Raw genomic sequence first — 13,393 nt, 5'->3', positions numbered from 1 at the left:
TAAGAAATTATCCAATGAAGCGTTTACATGTTTATTAGGCATTAATATTTTCTCATTTCATGTATTAACCAAGGTTTACACAGACCTTCTCACCCAACCACAGCTAATAACATAATTTACATATGTGTTCAAACATTTAGGCTACATTAGGTGATATGAATGAGTTTCTGAGAGGGTCCGAGACAGCAAAGTTTCACTGCAGGCTGTCTACTGTAAGTGAGTGAAGTGTACATCACTGAGATGGAGTTTCACAATACCAAGAAAATGTAAGCTCATAATCTGTTTGCTTGTTGTTGCCAAAACACTTCTCACCATTTTTGTTTCAAAAGTGTTGTATTAACTTTACAGGTTTAACACATACAAATTGACAAAAAAAAAACATGACAATAATTAAATTATGCAAGAAAACCCCTTTCCTCAGTTAGAGAAAAAGAAACATTATAAACACTTCACCTATTCAAACAAATCAGGAAAAAAGACATACAAATACTCAACAGCAATATCAAAATGGCCATGCACATGACACCCATGGCTCCCAGAACATTTCAAATTGTGCTGCTCTTCCCCTCGTTATCTTTATCAGCCTCTCCAATTCGATGCCATCTCCTGTATCCAAGGTATATCCAGTTCTCTCCAATATAAAGCAATCATGCTCCTGGCCTTCAAGAGTTCAAAGTCAATCAAAAGATATATACGTAATTCACACATTTTTGCTAGGTATGGCACCTACAGACCAACAATCTCAGATATAGTCTGACAACTGTTGACCAGTACTATTTAAATTTGGGACAGTCCCATAGGCAGTGAAAAAAAAGTTTGCCTTTCTAAAAAAATTGTGCTACTCACCAAATTGATGTTACAAACAGTTACACAAAAAATCTCATAGAAAATGTATTGTAACATTGCTTTAAAATATCAGCTTTTACAAAAAATTGTTGTCTGTTGTAGCAACAATTACTTTCACCCAAGAGATGTGTCTCTTTCAGATGCTCCAGCTGGTAAACATTTTATAAAAGTTAAAAAAAATTCAAATAATTTTTGCTTTAGCAACAAGGTGGTCAATTAGCAGATTAGATGCTTCACAGCGGAGACAACCACTTTGTGCATGACCAAAAGTTACATTCTGATTAGATGCCTTGAGACATCGTATCAGATCACGTCACTCAGTGTCTGGTTAACAGTTTAGTTGTAATCTCTAATCAGAATAATTTCAACCAGTTCCAGTCAAGCTCTCGCAATAGGGAATTTGATCAGATGATGCTGTATATTGAACTGAAACATCATCACAGTGGAGTTGTGGCTTTACCGCTGTGATTTACACACTGATGTCATCATCAGCTATGAGTCAAAGTTTGTGTTTCTGTGTGGTTGAGCAAACATTTAAGGTATTGTCGAAGGTAAGTCAAACCAAAATATTAAACCGGTCAACTAAATGCCAGAACTGACATGCAATAGGTTTATGTTTATTATATTTAATTGAAATACTCTACATGTTGTATCCATTTGCTACCAATTCACAAAGCAGGACGGGAGAGTGTCAGACACTTTAATCACCAAAGATATGACAGAAAAGACGAGACCTTTAATAGACATGCTGTTTGCAAAGGTCTGATTTATGTTGAGTGTAATAAAAGTATGTGTAACGATGCTGAATCTGTCAAAATCCAAAAGTGATTACAAAAATTGACTTGATTGATTACTGAAACAAACAGTCCAGCTTTAACTAACCAAAGACATAAATTACATCTTACAGAGCTAGAAGGGTCAGAGCAGATGTATGTGTTCGTCAGCCTGATGGTAAACAACCTATCCTGTTTTGCAATTCATCCTATGACTAATCAGTTTCATTTTAGGCCTCTTACCTCAGTAGAATTCATTGTTTTGTTTCCAAGGTGTCCATGGGCTAAGAATGACACTTGGCGGTGTTTAATGTTGTGGTTGTCTATCCTGCAGCTGTTGTGTTCTGGACTTACTGGTCATCAGTCATTTTTTCCAGTGACTACGCATCATGTAGCCCCCTCTCCCTCGTCCTTGGCATTGGGAAGTAATTCTTATGACTGCTAGAATCATTAAAAGTCTATGATACCCAGTCTGAACTTCAGATGTGCTGCACACAATGTTTCCATTACCTGAAAAAATCCTTTCAGATATTTCTTCAGTAGAATAGGGAAAAGTACAAATGAATTTGCGGCATTGTAAATTTTGCAGAAACAGTCAGCCCACTACAACTAATTAGGCACTTAAGTGACTCAAAGTCAAAAGGACTATTTCTTTACTAAACAGTAGTTCCAATGAAAATATTTGACAGTGAGCTCTAGATTATCCAGAGTGACCATGGCAATTTTTCCCAATGATGTGGCAAACGAATTATCACTCCCCTCCATTATATTTGGGTGAAGGCTCAAAACTTAGACACATAATACAGAAACTATAAAGAAACAGTTCACCCAAACATTAAAAATCTGTTTTTATGTACTTACCCCTGTGCATTTAGAAAGTCTGTCCATCAGCATGAGGGTGAGGAGATAATGATTGAAATTGTATTTGTGGGTGAAATGTTCCTTAAACATACGACATTGGAAGCCTGTTTTTAAAAAAGGTCAGTGGACTGCAAAAAAAACTGTCCACTTTAAGATAATATTCTTTTGTCATTTCAGTCAACTCACCCTCACTAAAACATGGTAACATCTTCAGTTTTGCAGATTGCAGTGATGTTGCTAATGAGGACCAAGCAGCATTCATCCAGTGCATCACAGAATGGAGGGCCATTACCTCTCTCCAGATAGAGAGACACTCAGCTGCTGCTGTCCATCTTGGTCCCTGGGTAGCAGCCTGCTGCTGGCACAAAGATATAACATATCAGAGAGGATAGAGGCACATCATATGAAGAGAGGAAATGTACATATGGTATATTTTTCATTCTTTGTCTCTAGTCCATTAAATCTTAGCTTACAGTGGACCTCAATTTTGAGGTGTATGCTATCCAGAGATATTTCTTGATGTATTTTGAAACCTCAAATACTGTTTTAGCACCCAGACAGTGTGATATTTGAGCAGCAGCCTGCTCTATAACATTGATTAGCATGAAGTGAATTATATACATATATATGTACATATATATATTTATATATACACACACACACACACACACACAAATATATATATATATATATATAGAGAGAGAGAGAGGATTGCATGTATAGTATAGCTTTTATGGTTTTTTAACAGGCAAGGGAACAAATAGTCATGACTGCTGTGAAGCTAAAAAGTTCACAGGTGAAATCCCACTACATCAGTACGTTTAAGACCACTCTCCTCATGTCAGATATCAATCTTTATCCATAGCAAAGGGTTTCTCATTATTCGCTGAAAGGCTTTGTCCTAATCCAGGGGGAACTGGGTATTTATTTTTTGCCGACAGTCACATTTGAAAATTATGAGCTCTTAATGTGTGGCTCATATCTATGAGGGCACGTGCTTGTTTCTTGTTTTCTGTCTCACAGGTCCTCAGTTGCTTCTTGACAGGACGTAGCTAGCTCAGGGTCAGCTAACAGATGACCTCAACAGATCTGGCACTCACTCTCCTCCGAGGCCTTCAGTTAGTCTTCTCCTCACAGGCTCATACTGATATACTTACCTTGCCCTTGGTCAGACCTATTTCCAACAAACAGCTGCATTTGTCATCATCACAACCAACACACACGCATTCAGATTGGTTCACTTGTAGCTGAGGTTTGCTCTTGTTTTCTTGAGTACACCACCCACAACCCGTGCCCCACTGCCTTCCTCATAACTGTACCGCTGATGCATTGGCCTCAACAGGTGCTCTCCTCTGAAAGGATCACTAAGGTATATTTAGATTTCGAAACCTGAGAGCGCTGGGCTCTGATTGGCTGTGTCAGCCACATGATAACCTGGGTAGAAACCTCAGCTGTGTGCTGTCGCCCTGGGTTTCTCTGGAGGGAAGCTGGGGAGCCTTTGGCGGCTTGGGAGACCATTAAACTTTAATATAACTGGTAAGCAAAAAAAAAGGAGGAAAGGACCACACATTTCAATGTTTTCTCCACTCTGCATGGCTTTCCATCTGCTCGGACTTCTATCATTTCCAACCTGTGCTGCCATCTGGATCCAGCAAGACAGCTGATTGAGGAATAAGGAGTGTGATGCCTCTGCTGCACTTTGAAGGAGTAACCAAACAATCCAGAACGGCAAGACTCAAGCAAGATCAGACCAGGCCTACCTTTGGATGTAGCTGAAAATTCAGCAGCAGTCTGGTCGTTTTGTCTTCTTTCCAAAATCTCAGCGCTTGTCTGACTATTTTGTCCTTCTACATCAGCAGCTCCACCTATTCCTTTTGTTTTACACAGAAAACTAGATTTTAATTTAAAGAGGGCAATCAAGTGCTAAAAAAAGGTAGTTAGGATGCCATCCTATATTTAACCTGCAGCCTCAGAAGGCATTGCATGTCCGTTTGCTAAACGGAGTCAACCAATCAGGCTGTGGCATTAGCTTACATGTCAAATAGCTGAAGCACTGTTGGGCAGCTGTCGCCAGCCGTCAGCTAAGAGGCACAGTTCTTTGGGCTGTGTTGTGGCAAGTAAGGGAGGAGGTGCCACTGTCACACATTCAGAGGCCTGTTATAATCCACTCAGTGTGTCACCTTCCTAATCTGCTATTCTCTCAGTGTAATAATTGATGTACACTTTTTGCACAGTGTTTGGGGTATTCACACATTTTTATCACTTTGTTCAGGACTGGGGCAAATCACAAAGTTGGACTACCAGTTTGAGACCCTAGTGGATGGCAAGTGAGGCGTCCGTACTGTCAGGAAATACTGCAGAAATCTTTCGCTGGTATGACGTACACTTTGGTTGGACATCAATATGTTGGAGTTATGTTTTTCAAAAATGTTTTCGCTGTTTATTTTTCCTGTTTTTTAATAGGATTATTATCATCTTAAAATGTTGCTGGTTGCAGTTGTCATTTGGTCTCCTGTCTAAGACCCAGTATTTGCTCTTTGTGATTTGGCAGTACTGACAGTACATTTAATTTATCTCTGCTACATGTTGTATGCTTCCCCATAATATTTTGTTTGTTTGGGGGTTTTTTCACATAGGAGGCCAAACTTTGCTAATTCAGAGTATAAAAAATTAATACCTGTGTGCTTTCTGTGTTTTGTGTAGAACGTCTAAAACCGTCCCAAAATGACGGAAATTGTTGAGGAATATGAGGAATTTGAGGAGGAGGAGGAGGAGGAGATTGAGGAAGAGGTAAGTGGACCACTCACTACTCACTGGTTCATCTGCATTTATCCTAAATTGCAAGTTATTCTTTATTTTCATTACTATACATCATTAGTTTTTGTTGTTTCAAGCTTAAATTTGATTAAAACCCTAGATATGATTTCATTTGTTTGAGTACATTGAGATTATCTGTTGGAGCTGCAGGTCCAGTGGCAGGCCCTATGAATAGTTAAGTTAGTGACCCCATCCAGTCAGCAGTTCATGGAACCAGTCAGCCATGTCTGCAGGGGGGGATCCTGTTTCAGACAGACGCCTTCTGATGGGGTCTAAATCCTGAATTGACTCTAACAGCCAACTATAAATCACAACTATTCCAAAATGTCTATACAATATTGTACAGAGACATTTTCTGTTGTCCAATAAAGCACCTTTACTGGAAGCCTTGCCTTATGATAGATAGCCACACATCATAAATGCAGTCTAGTGAAGTAACCACAGCATAATGTCATTTATTTTGAATTCTAGCAGATTACTTAAAACATTAATGTAATTTTATAGCAGGCCAGTAGCAGTCTCCAATATATCTAACCTACGGATGAACACTGCCATGCTATAATGGTACCTGAATTATGATGGCATCCTTCCTGTATGGCATTGATAGCGCAAGATTGGATTACACACAATTTGGGGCCATGCCACTTTCTGGAAGCTACTATTTTGTCTTTTCTTTCAAAATGACATGTTGAAATGTTTCATCACATTTACCTGATCATACGATTTGGTGTTCATCAATAGTCACCAGTCACATTTGTCTCCAGATTATGTGATTAAACGTCATGTCCCCAAGATTTCAGGATGTTTTCATGCTGCATTCAGAGTTCATCCTGTGTTTGAAGTATTGTGTTGTTGAAGGTCTCTGTGTCAGTGTCCAATGGAAGAGTGAAAACAGAAGGCTTACACATTAATCCCATATTTCCTGGTGAAATAGGATTAAAGTTTGCCTTGTATATGTCCATACATTATGTTGCTGATATCTTATAGGGGAGTCGGAATGATTGTTTTCTTTTCCTTTGTGTAACCACACCAAAAAACCATTTGTTATCATTTAACTCCCATATAACATATCAAGTGCTTTCAATGGATTTATCATCTTTACTGCAAGGATGTAAATCATTTGTGAGGCGGGACAGACAGATACCCACAAGTTCAATACACTCTGATTTCACGAGCACTTTCATCTACACTGTGGAGAAAAATTGCATTGTTTTGAGTAAATGGTAAGACGGCTTCTTATTTAATCTACAGAATGGGGAGAAACATAGTGTTGTTCAGATCATATATGAAAAAAATCTATATAGTTTTTCTACAAAATGTAGTTTTTTAGTAGTTCGTTTTTTTTTTTTTTTTATTCAATTATGATTTCCTTCATAAACAGTTCTTATCATTGGTATTTTCTTTATATCAACTTTAAAAAATGACTTCACTCCTCAGGTCATTGAGGGGTGGAGTGTAGAGTTCTCTGTCTGGCATTTAGACAAATTTAGAAGTGGACATCTACGGCACATTGGCAGAGAGATGGAGTAGAGGGAGAAGGAAAGGGGGAGAGCGAGTGAGAGAGAGAGCAAATGAGACAAGCCACTGTGCTGTAAATCACACTCTGATGACCCGAAGCGTGTTAACGTCACTGTGCTAAAAATTTGCTTTGGAGAGGTGGAAAAATTGTGTGAGGGGTGTAGAGCAGTTGTTTTTCAGGATGTATAATGTTGTGGTTTCATCTACACCTATGGTTCTCTCCTGTCTGATAGATGCAGATACTGAAGCCTCTTACGAATGTTGACAAAAATGATTGAGATGTTCTTTCTCTCAGCTCTGGTTATTAGTCCTAGATTCCAGGTAGATTTGAATATTTGTTAAAGACTCCTGTCTCAGAATGTTCAACCTTATATGACTGTAAATGTTTCACTTCCTAAGTATAGGGAAGTATAATTCAGGCACTAAGTTAGAGTGGCTATTCATGGATCAGTATCCTATGTTTTGGGAACGTTTTCTCAAAATAGTGAGATAAGATAGAAATACCTTGGCTTTGGGTCAAATACTGTCAAAGATTGATGCTGTGGGATTTTAGGTCAGGTCAGCCGCCATTCAAAGGCATCAGCATTAGACAAGTTGATAATGAGACGCAAAAATCAACTACCTTACCAACAGTAGCTTTAATGAGATCCATATAACAATCATTTACAGTGTGTTCTCTATATTGTTCATTGTAACAAGGATGTTGTTTTTAGAAATTCAAGTCGCTGTTGAGTTTTTAAAAATGCCGTTCTTCAGGATGTTGTGAAACCTAAAATAAAAAAGATACAAGAAACAAGATTCATTTCTAATTTTCCAACATCAGTGTGTAAGAAGAAATTTTGCTTGTAGCCTATTAATTCTATTATGAGAAAAAAACATACAATTGAATTGATAATTATTTAGTAGTAAAAAAATTGTAAAAACTAAAACTAAAATAAAACTACAAGCAGTCAGGCTGTCACGACACATGATATTAATGCACCTCTTTTCTTTATAGAGAACAGGCTTAATTAGACTACAGTCACAATTACAGTATATTCACCTCTGAGGATGTCTTTGACCCTATTTAAGCAGAGAGGGAATCCGTTTATTACATATTAGATTAGACAAAGATCCCTGATGATGGTTTTCTCTGCTTTGTTACTCACAGTAATTGATAAGCACCAGAGCTGTGGAAAAATCACCCTTGATCCAATAAAATTACTGTGCTGTTTCTCCTATAACTTGTGCTGGCAGTTTTAAAATCCCAGAGTGTGTCCTATATTTGTAGTATTATGAGGAGATTACAACGTCGACTGTCACTGAGCAAAAGAGTCAGTTCTCTCAGGTAAAGCACCTCCTTCCAAGGGACAGCAGTCTGTCAAACAGTACAGCTCTTGACATTGTTGCATCCCCCTCCTTGTCTGCATGCCTGTATGGGTATTCTGCTGTCTGGTTTTCTAATTGAAGGCTTATCCTGCAGGTTTTTATGTTAAAGTGAGCAACTCATTTAAAAGTCTGCATGAAAATTTAACTCTCAGAAATGTACTGCTGCCTCATTTTTTGCCAGTCCTGCACTTTTATGTGACCTCCAAGAACAAAGGGCTGCTTTTGAGGCAGTTAATTGCTTCTTTCAATTCAGTTCCCTGTCACTTTACGTCTCAGCAGATGAGATACTGTAACCCTCATGTATACGTGTTGCTGAGTCATGCATTGCATGTGGTGCGAGATGCTCATAGATACTGTCGGTGTCACTGTACATGTATATGCAGCGCTTCCCATTTACTTGTGTTGGTTTTGTTTGTCCTTCAGTCACCCTTCATCCAGTGTTATCTCAGTACATGATCATAACATTATCGTAACTACCAGGTATAATATTTTGCTGATATAATTCTTGAATTGAATCAATCATTCAAGGTGAGTTATTAGACTATGCTGCAAACTTATTATGCAAATTATTTCAATTTGGTGAAAGGTTTTCTCTTCACCGTGACAAGATTAGATATGTAATTGTCATTGCACTACAACTGTAAACTACCCTTAATAATTTAGTTTGTTTAAATTTCTTTCTCTGTTGCTTGTTATGGTTGTAAATGAATGTAGTTTTACCTCCCGGCCAATATGTTTCCTGTAATGAGGAGCAGAGGCCCATCTGTCAGTCGGATGGTTAACTGTATTTCCCTCTGCTCTCCTCCAGCCTGGTTTGCCTACCAGGAAAGTCAGGAAGAGGGTCAAGGTGGACACTTCAAAGTTCATGACTCCATACCTGGCCCACAGCCAAAAGATGTTGGATCAGTTCAGCCATGTAAGCAACAAGTTTGGATTTTGAATCAAATTTTACCTGACAGTGGACACATGTTCTGCTTCAACATATCATTATGAAGTAAATGTTGATTGCACAATGTAATGGATATAGACTGATGTCGCCATCTGCGTTCGCATTGGTTCCCTATAAACCTTGCTATTACGATACCATTTCTTCGGAAAAGTAAAGTTAACTGGCAGTCCATTTCTATTTAAGACTAAATGACTGACTAAACTTACATTTTGTTCTGTGTTGTTGTTATTTGCAACTCTGAGGAACACGGATGTCTTTGCAAAAGTAGGTCTAACAATAAACCTGGAAATGCCAGTGGAGAAGTTGTCTTTTGCCACTCTAAAAATTTAAAAAACTGGGTAAACCCATTTCATCATCATAATTTCAACAATAGTCAGATTGTACATATTGATTTTATGATGTTTTTCATGTATTTATATTTTTATTTTTTCTATTTATGCTTCTTCATATTCTGTAAATAGTTGATAGTAATGTACTAATATAAGAAGGTAAATTCCCTGTGTGTGAAATATACTTGGTAATAAACCCCATCTGACTCAATATTTTTGTGATTTTCTATATTTTAAGGTCCAGTGTTTGGGATTTAGGGGGCTCTATTAGTAGTAATGGAAGATAATATTAATAATAAGGATTTTCATTAGTGTATAACCACCTGAAACTAAGACTTGTGACTTTTTGTTACCTTACAAGGAACCTTTTATGTCAACAAAGGTATTTGGGTCCTCTTCGCAGGAGTCCGCCATGTTGTACTGCCAAAAACGATCAAACTAAACGATTTTTGGCGATTTTCATGTTTTTAGTTGGCAACATAGACGACGGTGAAGCCAAGGGTATTCAGTTGATTGCAATCTGAAACAGCAACGCTAAATGCCATTAAATCCTTTACACTGGACCTTTAAGTTTACTGCATGGAATTTTTTCAGTACTTCATTGCAGTATTCATGATGACTATTGTACTTCCTGACAGAACAAGTACCGGCAAGCTTATGACCAGTCCAGAGGAACTCCTCCTGCTTTGGCCACGGATACCCCTGAAATGATTCGCATCAGGAAGGCCCAGGAGCAGCTTAGTGAGGTACTACTGAGGACAACAATGTTTTCCAAAGTTTGGATAAGTTTTGAAGGTTACTGGAAAGTTCGATTGCTGGTTTGAATCCCATTTGTTAATGACATAGATGTTCAAATCTGTTTCCAGCATTAAATTGAGTGTGAAAGTTTTAATGTGGAGCAGATATCAGAACTAATTCATTGTGCTTTTCTCTTTGAGTCTTTTATGGTGTAAAAAACTTGACTTGATTTGACCTGGCTAGTCATAATAAAAAATGACACATTTCATTATTAGGTTAAATACCGCATGGAGGGAAATAAGGCTCGGACAACAAGCTTGTATGATGGCGAGGCCAAAGACGTCCAGCATGTCAAGCGTGTGTCTGAACTGATGAGCAAGGTAAGCTATATCTTATTATAAGATACCAAGATCTGTTAAAAAATAATTTGAGTGTTTAACATTTGTGGTGTCGGATATCTCATATAGGTTCTGTACAGGCAGAAGTGGGATGAGTGTAAGGACCGGTACCTGCTGCCGCCTGATGCTCCAGAGCTGGTCCTGGCCGTGAAGAATGCTGCTAACTACAGCAAAGTAAGCACAGCCTGGCATTCATTCCATCAGTATTTTTTGCCTGAAAACATTTTGTATGCATGAAATCATTTTTCACTTTTCATACTTTGTCTAGAAACTTTACACTGAGGACTGGGATGTAGAGAAGACCATGTACTACCCGTACAGCGACAGCCCTGAGCTGCGCAGGGTGGCCAAGGCTCAGGAGGTCCTCAGTGATGTAAGTTGAGATGACTGACAACAGCAGGTTATCAAATACTAACAATAAGCTTTATTTCTATAGCACCTTTCTAAACCAAAGTTACAAGGTGCATTATCTGCACCAGAGTACTTGCTCAACCTTTCCTGCATATGTAACAGTTGTTTAAACTGAATCTCCAGTAGATATATTATATCACAATATATTTTGATACTGCAATTGAAAAATCTGACATATATAGATTATACAATTTTATCCTCATCACAGCAGTTATTCTGTCAAAGATTGCTGTTTGGTGCCATTTCTTGTGTGCTCTGACTCACCATTTATTCTAGAAAAAGAGGTAAGCTGTGACTTTTAGCTATTTGGCAACCTGTTTGGATTGAGGTAAGACAGTCATGAGAGCACTCTTTTCATTTACGTTAGCTTTTAATTGTCACTAGCTTGCCATTCAGTGTGAATCCACATAGGCACCTTCTCTCTGCCTTTGTATTGTTTTTTTAAATTAATTTCAGCGTCCATTTGTGTGTGTGCGTGTGTGTGCATGCGTGTGTGTGTGTGTGTGTGTGTGTGTGTGTACGTGTGTGTGTGTGTGTGCGTGCGTGTGTGCCCCTGCAGGTTCATTACAAGAAGGGTCATGATGAGCGCAAGGCCAAGTACACCTCCTTGGCGGATCCTCCTGAAGTGGAGCTGGCCAAGAGAGTGGCCAATCAGCGCAGTGATGTGAGCAAAACCATTTTAAACTTAAGTATAAAAGAAAACGAGACAGAGGAGGATAGAGGTAGACAAAGTGAGACATTTGCCTGTTTTAGAAAGCTTTATGCATACCATATCAGCAGAACAATTAAACTAACCAGTAATCAATACTTACTAAAGGCTATGAAGAGATATTTGCAGTGGCAGCAGACTTTCGTATTGTGTTGGCTGTAGATGTGTTGTTCCCAAAACAGCCAATGTTTAAATGTAACATTACAATTGTACTGAAGTAACATTTTTAAGAATGTGTACTATATAGTATATCCTTTATATGCTGCTTTTTTTTTAACTCCACTACATTTTCTGGTAACGTAATAAGTACGCTTATTGACCGAAAATTACTTTTAATGCTTTTGCACATTTGATATCAGATACTTTAAAGACTTACTTTATTCGATTACTCGATTACTATCTCATATTGTTAACTTTCACTTTATCACAGTCATATATGTATATATAGTCAAATATGACCTTTGGGTACTTCCTAGGACTTCCTTTGGTGTCACATTGACTACACCACATTTGAATCCAGGGTCATACATTATCTCTGGGGTTTTTGGAGTTTGTTAGGAGAAGATATGTTATTGCCAATCAGAAATCCTCTTAACTCCTAGTTAGTCAGTTTGACTTCGGAGACAAGAGCTCACACTATCTTTTCTTAAGGGGCAGCTAATATTCTTCCACTCGTATTGTGTCTTCAAAACACTGTGGGCATTGGAGTCTAATAAACCTCACAATAATAATCCTCATTCCTTCTCAGGAAAATTGTAGAGACTCAAATTTGTACTTTGCACAGAGAACCTACATGGAAACAGGCCCATCAGAGACCAACCAACCCTAAGCTATTGCTAGGAATAACCAACCAGCTGCTCTCTGATATTATTGGCTACACTAAGCTGGAAGGGAGAGTCCAACAATAGGCTGAAGTTGCATGGATTCCTGTCATTCCCAATGCACTTTTTTTAAACACAATGTGAAGATATCTAATAAGTTGCTCTGTCGTAAAATGATACTCGACAACATGATCTTTCGTATGTAAAATACAACTTATAATGCTTATTGTTATTTGTTTTCCACAGCTCAAGTACAAGGAAGATTACAATAAAAATGTGAAGGGTCAATGGTGCGAGACACCATACTTTGACGTGGCCACTGCCAGGGTGGCGATGGAAAACCTCAGCAGCGTAAGAGCTTACTACTACTTAAGGAGAATTTTTTCAATGGTATTAGTTTGTAATTTTTTTTGTTAATAACCGTTCTTCCTTTCTCTTTTCAGAGAAGATACACGCAAGCTTTTGAAGACATCAAAGACCAAATTTATTTCATGCAAACAGACACGCCCGTTTATGACACGAACAAGAAAGCTCGTATTGCTGCCAGTGAGGTAAGTCCACACAAACACACACACACAAAAGTATGAGAGTATTTTTATAGGTCCTATCTCATGTGGAAGACATGACGGAGAGTTGACCCGTGTCTCAGAGCAGAGTGTGAGTCAACACTGAGTCCACTCTGACACAGGGATCACAATGTTTTGTGCCCACACATCCAATGCATGACCTAGAGATCTACTTTTGGTTCAATCCACTGTACAAACCTGAATGTGTGTTTTTTTCACGATCCCCTAGTAAAAATATATAAGACGTGTGATGATGTGAAGAGGCTTCTCAGCTACTGCATACCTCACA

General features: G+C 38.4%; 1 protein-coding gene across 35 annotated transcripts in view; it reads left to right on the top strand.

Moving 5' to 3' along the window:
* The first annotated feature begins 3,931 nt into the window (after positions 1–3,931).
* Positions 3,932–13,393, top strand: part of neb (nebulin) — a 67,513-nt gene continuing 58,051 nt past the window's right edge. For 30 of the 35 annotated variants that reach the window (XM_030428441.1, XM_030428443.1, XM_030428442.1 and 27 more), the window contains exons 1-12: positions 3,932–4,016; positions 4,753–4,853; positions 5,184–5,270; positions 8,086–8,142; positions 8,992–9,099; positions 10,100–10,207; positions 10,475–10,579; positions 10,667–10,771; positions 10,866–10,970; positions 11,568–11,672; positions 12,785–12,889; positions 12,982–13,089. In XM_030428441.1, the coding sequence (XP_030284301.1) occupies positions 5,205–5,270; positions 8,086–8,142; positions 8,992–9,099; positions 10,100–10,207; positions 10,475–10,579; positions 10,667–10,771; positions 10,866–10,970; positions 11,568–11,672; positions 12,785–12,889; positions 12,982–13,089 (972 nt within the window). In that variant the 5' untranslated portion in view covers positions 3,932–4,016; positions 4,753–4,853; positions 5,184–5,204. Of the gene's footprint in view, positions 4,017–4,574; positions 4,598–4,752; positions 4,854–5,183; positions 5,271–8,085; positions 8,143–8,991; positions 9,100–10,099; positions 10,208–10,474; positions 10,580–10,666; positions 10,772–10,865; positions 10,971–11,567; positions 11,673–12,784; positions 12,890–12,981; positions 13,090–13,393 lie in introns of those variants that run through there. The other 5 variants (XM_030428409.1, XM_030428411.1, XM_030428412.1 and 2 more) reach the window with 5 other exon arrangements.

Source organism: Sparus aurata, chromosome 9 (genome assembly GCF_900880675.1).
Source record: "Sparus aurata chromosome 9, fSpaAur1.1, whole genome shotgun sequence".
NCBI lineage: Eukaryota > Metazoa > Chordata > Actinopteri > Spariformes > Sparidae > Sparus > Sparus aurata.
The sequence above is the reverse complement of the archived record's forward strand: the minus strand, read 5'-3'. Positions and strand labels throughout refer to the sequence as shown.